This window comes from Mastigoproctus giganteus, chromosome 10 (assembly GCF_048544385.1).
Source record: "Mastigoproctus giganteus isolate SK-2022 chromosome 10, ASM4854438v1, whole genome shotgun sequence".
In the NCBI taxonomy this organism is placed as follows: Eukaryota; Metazoa; Arthropoda; class Arachnida; order Uropygi; family Thelyphonidae; genus Mastigoproctus; species Mastigoproctus giganteus.
Window position 1 is genome coordinate 209,578,358 of NC_143584.1, and position 19,190 is coordinate 209,597,547.

The 19,190-nt window shown below is 37.7% G+C and overlaps 1 protein-coding gene across 2 annotated transcripts in view; it reads right to left on the reverse strand.

Annotated features, from left to right (window-relative positions):
• LOC150079833 (uncharacterized) overlaps window positions 1–19,190 on the reverse strand; it is a 172,654-nt gene that overhangs the window by 97,766 nt on the left and 55,698 nt on the right. For both annotated transcript variants that reach the window (XM_090382470.1, XM_090382469.1), the window contains exon 2: window positions 8,635–8,759. In XM_090382470.1, coding sequence (XP_090238596.1) covers window positions 8,635–8,759 — 125 coding nt within the window. The remainder of the gene's footprint in view (window positions 1–8,634; window positions 8,760–19,190) is intronic.

The window sequence follows — 19,190 nt, forward strand, 5'->3', positions numbered from 1 at the left end:
AGCTATTAAGCCAATGGAGTTTGTCTGTTATTTGGTTTTTAGGAGCATTAGCAACTAAGGCCATATTGCTCCGTGAATATGCGGTGGTCATTCCTGACCTTTCCGCATCCTCCGTATTTGGTGGTGACGGGCTCGAACCCCAGTCTAATCAAGAAGCGTGTGCTACACATTGCTGCTCCTTTCCACCTGGCTACGGAGGTGCCTAAGCCAATGGAGTGTATCATCCTCTCTCCCTTTCTGGACCACGGTAAAGGTATCATCAACGTACCTCTTCCATTTCTTTATGGGATACTGACATCCACCAAAAACCCTGCCCTCTAACTCCTCCATGGCCAAATTGGCCACGATGGCGCTAATGGGAGATCCCATGGCTGTACCGTGAACCTGTTTGTACATAACACCTTGGTACACCATAGTGGTGCTGGCCAGACAAAGTTCCACACCAGAACAAATATCCTCTACATTTAAAAGTGATCTATTACCCAAAGAGACATCATTACTCAACGCTTTTCTAACACAATATATTCCATTTTTAATTGGAATGCATGTGAATAGTGACACAACATCAAAAGAAATCATGCTCTCATTTTCATTTACAATCAAATCTTTCACAAAACCCACAAATTCTTTGCTGTCTTTTATGACATAGTTGGACTGACCCACTATAGGCGAAATCAATTTAGCCAAGTACCCCGACAAAGTATATGTGGGGTTTCCTATAAATGATACGATGGGTCTGAGAGAGACTTCCGTCTTATGAGTTTTCGGAAGTCCATAGAACCTGTGGAGTTGGCATCCAGTAGCATGTAAAAACCAAAAGGTCTCCCTGGAAATCTTCTCTGCCTTTAACCAAGTCTGTACCAGTTTATTAACGCGCCACTCTAGGCCAACCAATGGGTTTCTCTGAGTAACTTTATACATATTATTGTTCTGTAAAAGGTCCAATGCTTTTCTGTGATAGTCTTCTTTGTTTAGGACAACCGTCGATCTGCCCTTGTCTGCAAGTAAAACCACAATTCCATCGTCTCTTCTCAGTTCATTCAAGGCTTTTCTTTGACTAAAGTTAAGATTCGGAGATACTTTCTTCACCTGGCTCAAAATAACGGCAGACTTCACCCAGATCTCATTAGCTAGGGCCTCCGGTAGCTTGCTGATGGCCCGTTCAATACCCATTGCTATCTCCTCAATGGGAGGTACAAGCGTAAACTTAGGACCTAGATTTAAAACTCCCTCTTGCTCTTCAGTAAGTTGCCTATTACTCAAATTGTGAACAAAACGAGTACTTCTATCATTACGTTGTACTGTACCTGCTCCCAACAACCTATTAAACTTCATAATTTGTCTCTGTCTATATGAGTACGCTATTCTAATAACTTTATCCGAAACCAATCTTCTAATGAGAGCCAAATGACCGGAAGATACACTGCTACTAATAACATCTAGGTACAAACCTATTTGCCTCCTAGTGTCTTTTAGCTCCTCATGTAACTTGCGGATCCAAATATTCATGATCTTCTTTTGGTAACACAAAGTAACCCACCTTAATCGGTCATCCTGAAATGGTGTTTTGACTCTAAAGCCATATGGTATAAGTCCATGCGTTTTACAGCGGTGCGCAAACCTTAGGTGCTACTTCTGTCTGGCTTCTTTTATACAATACTTTTGGAATAGTTGGACATGTTGCACTACAAATTGGCTATAATTACTAACGATATCCTGGAAAAGGCCTCTGAGGTTGAGCAAATTCATATCTTAGCAATAAATAAACTCATACACCAACCATAAGAATAAGTATTTTACTGTAACTGAAAATTTACAAATTAAAATAAAATAAATAAAATTACTACACTATGTATTTACAAAAACTAATATTATAATAAATTAAATTATGTACATTGTGAAAACATTAACTGTGGGGATTGTAGGGAATGTTATGTGGGCGAGACAAAACGACGGCCAAGGATCGTCTGGGGGAACATGCAAATGCTATAAAAACCGCTGATCACAACAAGTCTGTTGTGGCCGAGCATTTTTGGGAGAGGCAGCATCAAATCTCCCCAGAGGATGCGGTTATTGTGGATCAAGTGCATGGGTTCTGGGACCGTAAATGGCTCAGGAGCTTACGAATCTGTTCATCCGACAACAATATTATGAATAGGGACAGAGGTATGCATATGCATCCTCTGTTTGAAACCATTGTCCTAAGTACGGATGAACTGTTTTGCTTGACACGCTCCCGAGCTGTTTCCGCTTCCAGTTCAGACCATGCACCGACTGAACCACATGTATAAGTACCGTGAGCCTGTTATATAAGGAAGTGTTGCAGGAAGTTTTGTTACTGCTGAGGAAGGAAGCCAATGCTTCCGAAAGCTCTAGGTTTTTATCGCTTTTAATCCGGTTTATTTTAGTATATTTTATTGCAAGGATTTTATTACAGTTTTAATGTTTTCACAATGCACATAATTTAATTTATTATAATATTAGTTTTTGTAAATACATAGTGTAGTAATTTTATTTATTTTATTTTAATTTGTAAATTTTCAGTTACAGCAAAATACTTATTCTTATGGTTGGTGTATGAGTTTAATTATTGCTAAGATATGAATTTGCCCAACCTCAGAGGCCTTTTCCAGGATATGTACTTATGTTTCTTGCAGAAAGTGATTTTAGATTATACATAATGCACTTTATGTAATATTAACAGGAATAAATTTAAACAGAAAATAGTTTTTCTGTCCGTTTCTTATGAAGTCGTAAATATTAGACAAGCATCATTCTTCTCAATGACACTTTGTGCAGCACTTCTAATGTATTTTACAGTTTCTGCTTATTCTTTTATAGATCTCTTTTGGTGTCCCTCAAGGATCATCACTTGGTCCTTTTTTTTTTCCATAGTATTCACCAATAACCTGTACTCTTGTGCCTGGCCATGATGTTCAAGGTCAATTATAGACTAATAGCAACAAAAGTTCCAAGGTCACTCCTCTCCTGCAGACTACATTCAACTACAGTATGCTATAACTTCCATTATAAATTGGATCAGCCTTAATCTCATGTCGGTCAACCCTATTAAAAGTATTTCCTGTAGTTTCAACTCTTGCCACCCTAACTGAAAATCCATCTTTTTTATCACCTCATCAGGAATTTCAAACAGGTTGGAGTCTACAAATCAACTTCCTATGCTATTTTCTTATCACTACAAGAAAAACGAGGAGCAGTACAAAAGTAATGCCTCCTATTATTTTCCTCAGAAAATTTAATTCCTACAACTATGACTTTTACGTCAATTAATCCTCAATCATTAATAAACACAAAGTCATCGGCGCCTCCATAGCCAGGTGGGCAGGAGCAGCAGTGCATAGCACACGCTTCTTGATCAGACCGGGGTTCGAGCCGGTGACCATCAAATATGGAGGATGCGGAAAGGTCAGGAAATGATCACCGCATAACCCCGGAGCAGTATGGCCTTAGTTGCTAATGCTCCTAAAAACCAAATAACAACATAACAACAACAACAAAGTCATCATCATTTTTCTATGCACTTCTGCCATTTCTGAGTCAGATGCTCTATTCCAATCCTGTAAAAGTCTCTTGCTCTGGAGGGCTCGGTGAACACTGTGCTTGAGCTGGTTGTCGTCTGCAAAATGGGTTCCACAGAATGCATCCTTCAGTGGGGCAAAGAGGTGATAGTTGGAAGGTGCGAGATCCAGGCCATGACAGGGTGAGGAAGAACAGTGCACCCCAGTTTTGCAATGGCCTCCATCATGCTTGTTTGTTTGTTTGTTATTTGGTTTTTAGGAGCATTAGCAACTAAGGCCATATTGCTCGGGGGATATGCGGTGGTCATACCCTGACCTTTCCGCATCCTCCGTATTTGGTGGTCACGGGCTCGAACCCCAGTCTAATCAAGAAGCGTGTGCTACGCACTGCTGCTCCTGACCACCTGGCTAAGGAGGCGCCCCTCCATCATGCGTAGACCAGTCTGTGATCATTCATTGTCATGCAGAAGAAGTACCTCATTAAGGTTTTTGTCCAGTCGAACTCTACGGATGCGGGCTTTCAACTTTCAATGTTTCCACATATCAATCTAAGTTGATTGTGGTGCCACGCTCCAAGAAGTCCACAAGAAAGACCCCATATTTGTCCCAAAACACTGTCACCATGATTTTACCGAACAGAAGGCTGTCTTTTGAACTTCTTCTTGCGTGGTGAATTTTGATGGTGCCACTCCATTAACTGTCTCTTTGTTTCAATGCTCAGGTTTAGTCACCTGTGACTATGCGTGAAAGAAAAAAAAAAAAAAAAGGTAAAGAAAGCCTGCATGAGAACGACGAGAAACGTCAGATAACTTACGCGGAAAATTAGTTTCCCGATATGGCACTCTAGCGCTGCTCACTCGGTCAGTAAACAGACGGTAGGTGTTATCGGTCTGGAGCAAAGTCGAGAATGATATATTGATTGACAGGTAGGCGTGGCAAATGATGTGCTGATTGGTGCGCGAACACAACACACGATAACATCGGTTTAGTATCACTTTAGCAGCACTAATGGTAACTTGTCCTAATCGCACATACCCTAACCTGTTTTCACCATTACAGTATTTCGTAATGGTGAAAAAAGGTCAGGTTACCTCGACTTGAATCCCATGGGAGCTTGAAACCCTCCCAAAATGGAGGGGGTAATCTAACCTTTTTTCTTTAGAATCAGTCATATGTAGAAATACATTCATAAAAAATAAATTTTTTATGACTGTATTTTTATTTTCTTGATCAATAATATGCCCTAATGGTGAAAAAAGTCAGGTTACCTCCATTTAAATCCCATGGGAGCTTGAACCCCTCCCGAAATGGAGGGAGTAACCTAACCTTTTTTCTTTAGAATCATGGGTGGACTAGCACATAAATTGTTTATTAACAAAATATTAATTTTTATTACTGTACTTTTATTTTTAAAGACACTCGTGCGGATACACACATATCATAATGTCAATGAGCACCTTAAAAGATTCATCGCTACTATTACCTGTTCACCGTTCATTACAAAACTATTATGCACCGTTCTTTACTGGTAAATGGTAAATACACATCATAATGCCAACCAATGACTACATAGTAGCTTGTCGTCTGTCGCACCCACCACCAATCATTTCATCGTTTGCTACCTGTCAATCAATATATCCTTCTTGATTTCTGCTCCAGACCGATAACACCTACTGTCTGTTTACCGAGCGAGCAGCGCTGGAGTCCGGTGTCGGGAAACTAATTTTCTGCATAAGTTATCCAATGTATCTCGTCGTTCTTGTGCAGGCTTTCTTTACCTTAGCCGAGACCTCTAGTGACCACTCGGTGACATGCGAAATGAGCCATGGCTAAGACTAGGAGGCATTACTTTTGTACCAGTCCTCATATTTAACCCTGGGGGCTCACATCTGGTGAGTATGGGCTTGGCACACCCAGGGTCCTGAGCTGGATATCATCATTCTTCTCTTTCTTGGTGATTCCTTTCTACTTTTGACTCTCACACACTCTCTCTCTCTCTCTGGGTAACTCAGGAATTTTTTTCGCTGGTGCAGCATAAGCTTCAGGCTTCCTTGCACCATATGGCTAATAATAATAATAATAATAATAATAATAAAATAATATTTAAGTAACCTATGTAAGAGTGTGGTTTATTACTTGTTGTATGTAGGCAGAAACACGGACTGCAATTTATCTACAATCTGATTTATTCCTGAGTAGATTCGCCCTCCTTACTCTATGAACTTCATTTTCTTGTACCTCAATTTTTCATACTGTTGGTACAGCATGTTTCTTTGTTTCTTATTACAACATTAATCTAGCCATGTGGGCAGGAGTGATTATCTGGTGTAATCAAGAAGCGTAGCACACATTCTTGATTAGACCAGGGTTCGAGCCCGTGACCACCAAATACAGAGGATGCGGAAAGGTCAGGGAATGACCACCGCATATCCCCGGAGCAATATGGCCTTAGTTGCTAATGCTCCTAAAAAAAACCAAATAACAATAATAATAATAACAACATTAATCTCTCTTACTAAGACCCAATTGCATTCTTATAGAGACTCATTAATCACCTTCATTTAGATGTTTCACTCCTCTCGTTTCACAAAAGAAGTTACACAAATAAAATTAAAAATAAAAATAAAATTACATAATTATCAGTTACTCTCACTGTTATTATTATAATGTAATACATTCTGTATTGTAATTCAGTAGAACCTCGGTTATCCAGAAGTAAGTTATTATTATTATTATTAGCCATATGGTGCAAGGAAGCCCGAGGCTTATGCTGCACCAGCCAAAAAAAAATTTCTGAACCACCCCGAGAGAGAGAGAGAAGTAGATGGGAATCACCAAGAAAAAGAAGAATGATGATATCCAGCTCAAGACCCTGGGTGTGCCAAGCCCATACTCACCAGATGTGAGCCTATGGGGTAAATTATGTGGAACAGCAGTCATCTGAATTAATATTTTTGGCTGATTTTTCTTCTTTTTTTGGTAGTATTTGAAACAAATGTTTATTATGTTACGAGAGTATTTCTATCTGTTTTTTTTTTACTTTGTATATCTGGCGAAATGTTGAATTAGGAAACCATGAGTGATAGTTTAGTCATTTGCTTCCATGAACTAAATTTCCCATGACATATTTTGTTCTCTTCATTTCATATTATGTTTAGTTTAGTTTAGCTCCAGGTTCAGTAAGAATAATATCACCCCAAAACTGTGCAATTTATCATTTTTCTCAGTTTTTTTATAGTAAAATGTCAATGAAAAGAAACAGCACTAAAATAGGCAGAAAAACAGGAAGAATGCAATATAATCAAAGTGACATTAGCATTGGTAGAGGCATATGACACAAGAAAGCAAGCTTAAACAGCATCAGCCAGGGGAAAAAAAAAACCTTCCCATTTCACCCATCCATTCATTCCAGATGTTTGAATTTATTTAAGCTATCAGCTGCTTGAATTTATTTAAGCTATCAGCTTCCACAATGACATATGGAAGTTTGTTCCAGCAATCCACAACCCGCTGGCTAAAGGAAAATTTCCACACATCTATTCGACAACTGTCTTTCCTCAATTTCACCTTATGACCACTCAGGTTTGTAACCTGAGCAAGAGGAAGAATCCCATCACCATTGAGCCTGCTCAATCCATTCAAGGCCTTATAAGTTATACATCTCAATCAGATCACCTCACAATTGCCTAGTCCCCAGACACTGCAATTTGCAGCACTTAAGCCTTTCTTTGTAAGAGCACCCCTTTGTCCCCCCTCACCAGTCTTGTTGCCCTTCTCTGTACTCGTTTTAGCAACTCTACATCCTTCCTAAAATGAGGCTTCTAGACCTGTATGCAGTACTCAAGGTGTGGCCTGACCATTGCCTTATACAAGGGGATAATCACTTCCTTATCCCTGCTTGCAAAATTCCTGTATATCATTGACAAGACCCCATGACCTACTCAGGCAGCCTGTCTGCACTGCTCAGAAAACTTCATATCTGACTGCACATTACCCCCAGATCTCTTTCATTCTCCATTACCCTGAGTGTAACCCCACCATTTAACACCACCTTATCTACATTTCTCTGGAGTTACTGCTACCAATATTCAGTACTTTGCATTTGTCAATGTTAAACTTTAGTTGCCACTTCTCAGCCGATCTGTTCAAGTTTTCCAGATAAATAATAAATAAATTTTCTGTTTATACTCCTGGATGACCAAACGGTCAGAGGAGTTCACAAGATAGACAGAATACAAGAAACAGCACCATATTTATCAGTCACAGGCTTGAACCCCAGTCACTCAAGGCATGTGTACTTATGCACCTGTGCGCCTGACCACTTGGCTACGGCGGCTATCCTGTTGCACAGCATACTGTCATTACTGTTATTAACAATCCTCCCAACCTTTGTATCATCTGAAAACTTTGACATTAAGCTTGATCTACCTTCATCAATATCATTGATAAATATACAATACAACAATGGGCCCAACCCCAGTACCTTGGGGGGGCACTACTAATAACATTAGTCCATGAAGAGCAGTATCCATTGATACTTGCCCTTAATGCCATACTGCTCCAATTTGTACAGTAGTCTTTCATATGCAACAGTATCAAACATTGTTAAGAAACTTGAGATTTAGTAGCAAAAAAGAAAAAACGTAACAACAAAAGAAACAAAACATGATTGAACATTATTTTAAAAAATTACTTTAAATTTTTTTCTACATAGAATTTGCAGTAAAATACCTATTCAAATATACATACTTATGTAAATGTGCAAATTTTTATGTATAAGTTATTATTATTATTTTTTTAACTAAATAAATTCATTTTTTCACGATATTTAGTCTTTTTCCTTTACCTTAATATATTATAACAGAATTTATTTAATCGTATCTTGCATTCGATTATCCAGAAAATTTGACTATCTGGAAGAGATCTGACATTAATTATTCCAGATAACTGATGCTCTACTGCATTTGCATTATACTGCACTATTTATTTTTAATTTTCTTACTCACTATTTATCCTTCTTCTATACATTATAATTTAAGTTATTCCTGTAATGTATGTAGTGAACAATAAATAAATAGGTGAATAACATTCATACCTCCTCTTATAGAGAATCCTAAGGGCATATTCCCTTTCCTCCGGAGTGTGACTATCCTTATCTGGCTGGTATGATATGGCTCCAAAATTGAAAAATTTCCTGGATGGTGAGTATAAGGAACTGAACTGAAAATAAAAGATAATAATAAATTAAAAATAAAATCAGCTTAAGTGTACTAAAAATTACATTATCAAGTACTGTACATTACATTTTTATAAAATTTAATTTTTGAACACTGAAATGTTGGTATGATCTATGGTCAATAGAATATAACATGCTCAACAGTTAGCAAGATGAATCATGTTAATAACTAATAGTTATTAGTTTAATACAGAGATTACAGTAAAGTAACATATGCCTTTTGTAAAATGATGGGATAAATGTTATGAAAAAAAAAAAAGAGAGAGAGAGAAAACTGTAGCTGAAATTCATAAAAACATAAATTTAACTTTTTGAAATGCCATCTTCATAAATTCTGTTTATACTTTACTACAGTACCAAAAAACTAGAATTCCCAACCTAACTACTTGTATGGGCTTAACCTGACGGTGTGTATACCTGCATCTACAATACATTACTTAAGGCAAGGGAAGATCCTGTTTTTGGGAGGAGGGGATAAAGAGTATATGAAAGTTGTTCTGTTTACATATTATCCCCAGGGGCTCACATCTGGTGAGTATGGGCTTGGCACACCCAGGGTCCTGAGCTGGATATCATCATTCTTCCCTTTCTTGGTGATTCCTTTCTACTTCTCTCTCTCTCTCTCTCTCTCTCTCTCTCTCTCTCTCTCTCTCTCTCAGGGTAATAGGGAAATTTTTTTTTGGCTGGTGCAGCATAAGCCTCAAGCTTCCTTGCACCATATGGCTAATAATAATAATAATATATGCAGAAGCATAATATGCAAGAACATGATTTTGGAATAACATTGGTGTAGGGGGGGGGAATATCTTAATTGCTCCTAGTGAGGTCTCCAGATCTGCATACAGTACTCAAGATGCAGCCTAACAATGGCTTTGTACAAAGAGATAATCACCTCCTTATCCCTGCTCAGTTTTTGTCAATAATATACAGAAATTTTGCTAGCATGGATATGGAAGTGATTATCTCTTTGTACAGGGCTATGGTTAGGCCACATCTTGAGTACTGTATACAGGTCTGGAGGCCTCGCTTTAGGAAGAATGCAGATCTACTGGAACGGGTGCAGAGAAGGGCAACGAGATTGGTGAAAGGAACAAAAGGGTGCTCTTACCAAGAAAAACTTCAGTTCTTCAAACTGTAGTGTCTGGAGACTGGACACCTGCAGGGTGATCGGATTAAGTTGTTTAAGGCCTTGAATGGATTGAGTAAGCTGAATGTTAATGGCATTCTTCCTCTTGACAAGACTACATGCATGAGAGGACATAAATCCAAGTTGAGAAAGGATCGTTGCAGGACAGATGTACAGAGGTTTGCCTTCAGCCAGCAGGTGGTTGGAACAGGCTTCCATCTGTTGTGGACGTGAATGGTTTGAACAAATTCAAAGAAGAACCAGACAAATTTTTGGATGGTATGGATGGGTGAAATGTTTGGGTACTTTTCTTTTGGCTGATGCTATATATGCTTGCTTCCTTGCAAATTCACCACTACTACTACTACTCCAACCCTTTACCCCAGAATCACAGCTAGCTCACTATTTTGTAATGATTTTTTTGTGCACTAATCCCCCACTACCATCCATAATGTTTTATCTGATGTGCTCAAACCTTCTTCTCCTGATCGAAATAAACTACATTACTTATTTTTTTATTGCTAGCATATAATAATATGTACTGAAAAATAAAATCGATTTTAACATTCAGTTATCACTTTATTTTATCAAAATGAAATCTGAATTTGAAAAATCCAGAAGTTCACAATTTATTTAATCAAAATGAGAAAGCAAAAAGGAAAAGATATGTACTGACTTTTTAAATAAATACAGTAGCTAGAATATGACTACAGAACAGGTAACAATTCCATTGTCAACCAGTGTGAAACTTCATTTACTAACTTGATACAAAACGCAATGATGGTTGCATTAGTAGATGGATATGGGACAGACTTGCCTGGATGAGAGATCTGACAGGGATTATGCAAAATCCTTGTCAGATTTTGCATAATCTTATAGTATTTACTTAAAATAAAATGTTGTACCATACAATAACAAAATTAGTAATTTGAAGTCCATTAACTGATTTGCTAGGCAATGTGTTTTATTCCAATACCAGCACTCCCATAAATCAACTCAAACATCTTTTGTTTGAGTTAGCATTAGCAAAGGCACATGATGCAAGAGAGCAAGCTTATATAGCATCAGCCAAAAAAAAAAAAAAAAAAAACCCCTTATTTCACCCATCCACTCGCTCCAAATGTTTGTCAAGTTCTGCCTTAAATCTATTTAAGCTATCAGCTTCTACAATGACAGATGGAAGTTTGTTCCAGCAATCAACCACCTGCTAAAGGCAAACTTCTGCACATATATCCTACAACTGTCTTTCCTCAATTAGAATTTATGCCCTCTCAGGTGATTATTCTGAGCAAGAGGAAGACTCCCATCAGCATTGAGCATGCTCAAACCATTCAAGGCTTTATACACCTCGATCAGATCACCTCGCAGGTGCCTAGTCTCCAGACACTGTAATTTGCAAAACTTATGCCTTTCTTCGTAAGAGAAACCCTTTGTTCCATTTACTAATCTTGTTGCCCTTCTCTGTACTCATTCCAACAGCTCTACATCCTTCTTAAAATGAGGCCTCCAGTCTTGTATACAGTACTCAAGGTGTGGCCTGACCATTGCCTTATACAAGGGGATAATCACCTCCTTATCCCTCCTAGAAAAATTCCTGTATATCATTGACAAGACACCATGAGCTACTCTTGCATACCGTCTGCACTGCTCAGAAAACTTCATGTCTGCCTGCACAATTACCCCCAGGTCCTTTTCATTCTCTACCACTGTCAGTGTGGTACCACAGAGTTGATACGTTACTCTGGGATTACTGCTTCCCATATGTAGTACTTTACATGTCAATGTTAAACTTCATTTGCCACCTCTCAGCCCATCTGCTCAACTTTTCTAGATCCTGTTGCAGCAGTGTACTGTTATTAACAACCCTGCCAACCTTCGTATCGTCTGCAAACTTGGACATTAAGCCTGATATACTATAAACACAGAAAACAACAATGGACCCAACACTGAACCCTGAGGGACTCCACTAATAACATTAGTCCACGAAGAGCAGTGCCCATTGATTACCACTCCCTGTCTTCTCCCACTCAACCATCCCTTTATCCATAGCAGCAATTTGCCTCCAATGCCACACTGCTCCAATTTGTGCAGCAGTCTTCCATGTGTAACAGTATCAAAAGCTTTTCTAAGATCCAAATATATGATATCAAAGTTATTCTTTGCATCCAGTTCCTTTGTGACTACATCATAGTATCCAATCAAATTAGTCAGACAAGACTTCCCCTTGACAAACCCATGCTGTGTCCGAGCTATAACTGAAGTCTTGTCTAGATGATCCTGCAATGCTTCTTTAACCAGTGCCTCCATTAATTTCCCTAGAACAGAAGTTAAACTAACAGGTCTGTAATTATCTGTGTCTCCCTTTGAACCTCCTTTGTGGATTGGGGTCACATTTGCACATCTCCAGTCGATGGGTACCTCCCCTAAGTCCAGGGAAGCTCTCATAATTATGGCTAAGTGTTTGCTTACTTCCTTTGCCGCCTCCTTTAATATAAGTGGATAGATTTTATCCACCCCAGGTGCCTTTCTTGTGTTTATCTTCAACAATTTCTCCTCCACTTTACTCTCAGTTATCACAAGATTATCTAGCTTACTGCCAGAGTTGAATACACCTCTGGCATTCCCCTTCCTGAATAATAACTCATGTGTGAATGTTGATACAAAATATTCATTCAGTTTGTTAGCTACCTGAGCAGGATCGTCAACAGTTGAACCATCGATATCAAGTGGACCAATTTGATTCATCCCCTTCCTTTTAGAGTTTACATAAGTAAAGAAGAGTTGATTTGAAACATGATAACATAGAGCTTTTACACTTCTGGTGTGACTTACCCATCAAGTACTATTTAATATATGACAATGTTATTAATAAAAAAACTATATTATAAACTAAAATAATTATTGTAAAAAATTATTGAGGCCAAATTAATTAGTGCCCAGGACAATCATCATTGTTGCCCTGCCCTAAAGCACAGGAAAGTTAAAGCTAACATTCTTTTTATGATTAATGCAGACAACAACAATTGAGAGTCTAGTTTTCCCATGGTGCCACAGTTATTGTCCAATGCTAGAGCAAAATGTACAGAAACAATTGCGCTGGACCATAAAATGCTATATAAGCTTGCTTCCTTGTATCATTTGCCACTACAATACTAAAAGCAAAGTGACCAAGTAATATAACTCTGCAACTGCAACTTCTATCCCTTCCTAAGATGGTGCTCAAAGATCATCACTTTCTTTTAGACAATGAGGTGTAGAAGAAGACCATCACATAATGGTGATAGTCTTCTTCACCTCATTCTATCAGCTAATAACATTGTACACCAAGGATATGTCTTACCTGATGACAAGGGATCAATGTCTTAATGCCATTAATTATTTCCTCGGGGGCTCACATCTGATGAGTATGGGCTTGGCACACCCAGGGTCCTGAGCTGGATATCATCATTCTTCTCTTTCTTAGTGATTCCTTTCTACTCTCTCTCTCTCTCAGGGTAATTCAGAAATTTTTTTTGCCCAGTGCAGCATAAGCCTCAGGCTTCCTTGCACTATAGGGCTAATAATAATAATAAAAATTTTAATTTTATTATTATAATTAAGTGGATATAATCTTGGACATATTCCCCCAATAGTGGAAATTGTTTTTGTATTATTATTTTAATATTTATAAATGAATTAACTTTTTAAAATTAATGTGTATTATTTCTCTTAATTAGTAAATAAAACTATGTACAGAAATTCATGGAGGGTATCTTATAAATGCTTTCAGTAGTTCCAAAATTAGCATATAGATGGCAGCTTCAGTATTTTTGCAACAGGAAATATTCAGCTGAACATGGACAAAATGTCAGCAAGCAGTTACTAACCTGGTATTGTTGGTGATTTGTGACTCTTTATATTAGTTTATTTTATAACTTTTTTTTTTTTTTTTTTTGCTTGCAATTGTAATAAAGTACTGATGTCTATCTTTTTCTGCTACCTTCTGATTCTCAATACCAACCAATACCGCCACAAAAAAGTAAAATAATCAAATTGTCAAATAATCGTACCTCAGGTAATGACAGATTTAGATAGTATAGGGCCTTGACGCATATACATGTAGAACTATTTACTATTTTCATTAGGGTCACCTGGAAATTTAATTTCGACTACCCATGTGTATTGTGTCAGGAAATTGCGTGTGTACTCTGGTCGATTTTCCTGCTTTGCTGGACGAAAAACCCCAGCTTTTTTGGGGGGGGGGGAAACCTTGCCTGAGCCACGGAGTGAAAAAAGCCCGTAAAAGTTATTCGCGTCATCGACGGGATTCAAACCAGGGACTTTTCCACCCGGCGTCGGGAGGACGGTGACGATACCACGTGCAGATGATATACGTGTAGAGTCTCGGACGAAAAATAAAGTTGTGGGGGACTTGGACCAACAATAATTACACTGTTCCGCAACCTTCAGGCCCTGGAACAACTGCGCCACAGAACCTCGGTAAATCCAGCCTTTACTTCATGATTAAAAACTTGTGTATTGTACTCAACACGTGTTTACCAAAAACCTCACCAAGCGACGAGAAGGTGAGATTTGTGTGAAAGTTCTCTTTTTTTGGAAGGTGGTATAATTCCTGTGTCTGTTAGACTACTCTCAATTCCCTAAGAACAAAGTCTCTAAAATATACTGTATCTAATTTAAGCCGTAAATTTTGATTTAGAGCAGTAATTCTTGCAGATGATCAGGCCGTTCTAGCAGGTTGCCTTGCCAAGCTGCAAAAAATGATCAAAAGATTAAATGAGAAAGAGCTAAAGTATGGAATGAAGATAAACGTGAAGAAAACAAAGGCAACGATGACTGGTAGAAGGGCAATTTCCTTCTGAATTGAGATTATGGAGAAAGAATAGAACAGGCAGATCACTTTAGGGCAGTTACCGACACAGGACATTTCATGTCAAATAGAGATTTAAACCAGAATTGCAATGGCAAAAATCTTTCAAGAATAAACTGTCGTTGATTACACATGCCGCAGGAAATCAGGAAGAAGATAATAATGCATATATCTGGTCGGTGGCACTATATGTAGCAGAGCGTGAATTCTTACAAAGGCAAAAAGAGAATCGAGGCTTTCGAGATGTGGTGATGGCGCAAGATGGAAAAAATTAAATGGACTGAAAAAGTGTCAAATGAGGAAGTATTAAGACGCGTCCAAGAACAAAGAAAAATTCTAGATAGAATAAGATCAACCAGACTCAAATGGGTGGATCACATGATTCGACATGGTGGTTTGCTTCTGGATGCCATGGAGGGGAGTGAGAGGGAAAACACCCTAAGCGAAGACCAAAACAATACCTTCATCGGGAAGTTACTAGATGAAGCAGGACTTCGAAATTTTGAGGAACTAAAACAAACAACACAGGAGAGACAAAGGTAGAGACAGCTCATCAGAGGAATTGACCAGTCACACGACTGAATTACTGGATGGAGCAGTAATTCTGTACGCGGGAAAAGGAGGCTATGAAATCGGGTGAACCCAAAACTTCCTCATGGACCAGCAAAATATACTCAAAAAATTTGTAGTGTTAAACCGTCATTTGCTACTCAAGTAAAGCCTAAACATACAGTTATATACAAGCAATAAACTCTTTAAAATCAGGTTTTTCATCGAGCATAAGCAAACCGATCACAGAATATGAACAATTTGCTGAAGCAAAAGAGAAATCACTCGCGAATAAAAAACTCCATGTCTGCTGCGTGGATCACAAACACCAAGTCTCTTTTTTCCGTCTACTGTTTTCGATTCAATTTTCATAATAACGTTATACAAGTTTAAAGTGGAGTTGCTATTTCCAAGGTGTCATACAGCCACCCGAAAATTAATTCATCTGCCCATGTTTATTATGTCCGTAAAGTGTGTGTGCGTGCACGCGTGTTTTCTCTCTGGTCGATTTACCTGTTCTGCTGTGGGAAAACCTTGTTGTCCATGCCTGAGACCAACTAACTTAGCAACTTAGTGAAAAAAGCCCATAAAAATTGCTCATTATTATCCTCTTGATCTTCATATTGTTTGCTAATTTAATCACACGTTTCCAGTATCTTTATGCTAATATCATTTGAGAAAATCAGAAACAGGAGCAATAGCAGCATCAATCCCTAAAACATCTCACTTCTGACCCTAGCCAATTATGAAGAGTAATTATTAATCTTTGTCTCCTGCTAAGCAGCCATCCTGTAAACTATCTCAGGATCTTACCTGTAACCCAAGTGATGTTGCATATGTTCCAGGTAAAATTGCAATGTCTCCTGCGAAGCCAATTCAGTAAGGGTAATGTACGATGGCTTTTGGTTGTTGTGTTATTTTAGATTTATGAAAAACTGCTAACGCAATTAGGTTGTTGTTTGTTTAAGGGCTTTACGGCGCAAGGACAGTAAGGCCATAATGCGCCAACGCAATTAGGAGTTTGCATATTGAGTATAAATCGCGTGTATGGTATAATTTACTTGTTTTCTTGATGAAATTAAACATTCGAGTTTCTGGAATAAAAATCATCCTTCTCTCGCCAAAGACTGAATAATACAGCCAAAGTGTGAAAATAACCCATATTCCAGTACCAGTGGTATTTTTAATATCCGTTACCCATCTATAAGTAGTAACTGTGACCCAGATAGCTGGCCTTCGTAACCAACATATCAATTATTGTTTCTCTTCCAATTTTAACGAGTGTTCTATTTCTCTCCATAAGTTCCTGCCCATTTATTGCTTCCAGCCCACATATCAATCTCTTCAGCAGAGTGATATTGGTAATATATAATTGATTCTGCAGTAATTGCCTATTTCACCAATTCCCGCTGTCATTTAGAGCATAAATAAACCCGTTTCTATTCTAGTGTACTGCTCTTCCTTGTTACACAATTAATATCAAATAACTATTCCTTAACATTTTCCATTTCACTAGCTGCTGCATTAATGTAGACGTGTGGGAGAGCACCTGCTCATCACCTGTTGCATAAGCAGATGAGTAAGTATTTGCACAACAACATCTGTCTCTCATCTCATCTAATATATTTTAACTTTCGGGGCGTAATCTATATGTACAAAAAGTGCAATACAGAATATTGTTGCTACAGAAGCACAATATTACCCATTTCTACCAGTTTTTTATTACACTTCAATAATTCGAGTATTTTGTTAATACAAAAATTATCGGCAATAATCTAGTGACAGTAGACGCCATTTATGTACTGTAACAATTTCCTGGCTAGGTATTACGAAAATTGTTCATTGAAATTAAAGAACGTTGGAAATAATTGCGGATTTGGAGGGGGATGCAAGGGGGATCCAGTCTAAATTACAGCTACAGTTTCCAATAATTTCGTTTAGGTTCGTGAATGCACAAAACGTTCGTCACTGCACAAAACAGAAGGAACTGGAAAGTTGCTGGAGATGTCATCATCCTGCAGTGGATTGAAAATGGCTGATGATGATCAGCATCCCATCAGCATTGAGACTGCTCAATGCTGATGAGATACTTCCACTTGCTGAGATTAAGAACCTGAGGGGGCATAGTTTCAAATCGAGGAAAGACAGTTGTAGAATAGATGTGCGGAAGTTTGCCTTTAGCCAGCGGGTAGTTGATTGCTGGAACAGACTGGAACAGACTTGGCTCATTGGTCTATATAAGCTTGCTTTCTTGCATCACATGCCTCAACTAATGCTGATACTAATGCTAATGATCAAAGGAAACTACTGCAGTAATTGTATTTACATCGACATATGAACAAGGAACGTAAACAGCTTCTTATTATAATCGGTTTTATATACTGTACTGTATTTCCTCCCACCCCAAAGTGGCACACGATCTGCCACTGATTGCAAAAGTTTCATTTTTCCGTTTAAGGGAAGAATTAGCAACTTTAATTCACTGATAGAAAAGCATAACATACCTGACAAAGCTATATACAGGGTAGTCATTAAGTTCTGCACCGGTTTTAAATTTTAATAACTAAAGTTATACAAATGATAGAACCATTTAGTAAAAATTATATGGAAGTTCAAGTCTTAAAAGTTTTTTATATAATAACTTCATCCATGTAAATCTGATTTTTCTTTTGTTGTATTTATATTTTATATTTTATGAATTTCTCTTTTATTTTATTTATTTGCAGATACTGAATGACCCCAAATGGTGACAATTGAATAAAAAGTTATTTGCGTGCTTTGGCTTGCAGAGTTTAAATCAATAACAGCTGTCAGAAGACAGTTCACTACTCATTATACAAAAAAAAAAAAAAAAAAAAAAACACTGCTCATTATGAAAAACATGCACCCCATAAAAAATCAATAAGTAGTTGGATGAAAAATTTTAAAGAAACTGGATCAGTTAGGCTTGAAATATGTATCAACAATGATGGCGGCCAAGTTGAAGTGTTATAATTAAAAACTGCATTAAGAATAAAACTTTAATACTTGAACTTTCATACAGTTTTTACTAAATAATTCCATTATTTGTATATATTTAGTTATTAAAATTTAAAACCGGTGCAAGACTTTATGGCCACCCTGTATATAACTATAAAAAATATATGGAAAGGAAAGGGAAGAAAGAGTAGAAAAAAAAGGGGGAAAAATTTATGGACAAGGGCCACTGATAGAAAGCACCCAACGACCATAATTGTATAACGTATAAATAAATAATAGTTGCTGAGAAAAGAAAAGGGGTCAAAAAATAGTATAACTACAAAAAAAAAAAAAAATTAGCACTATATAAAAATAAATAAATACATATATACAAATTACAGTCATATATCGTACAAGCCTGGCGTCTCATCAAGTGTCAACCACCAGAATTTCACGATAATATAGTGTCCTCTGTTTCTAATATAAAGTCTGTGCCAAGGCAAAGAAAGCAAAATTAATACATAACATTACAGGAAAGAGAGGAAGAAAAAAAAATTAAGACATCCAAAGTAAAAATATAAGTGAAAATAAAAGTATAAAGGAGGATATACAGAAAGCCGGCATGGAATTTACGGCTGACACGACAGAGGACCATAACGTAAGTTATTTGCATAATCGTAAGTTATTGCCATAGCGCCACTACTCAGCTCTACTCTACTGTATAAAAGCAAAGCAGTCTCTTCAAAATCATACAGTAGATGTTTGCCTGCAGTACAGCAGCAATGCCAACAACGTTGCAGGAAAAGGCGCTATTGGTGAAGCTGTACTATCAGAACAGCAACAATGCAGATGCGGCTATCAGAGAATTCCGACGTCAGAAGCGCATAAGGCGTGGACCTATGACTGTTTGTG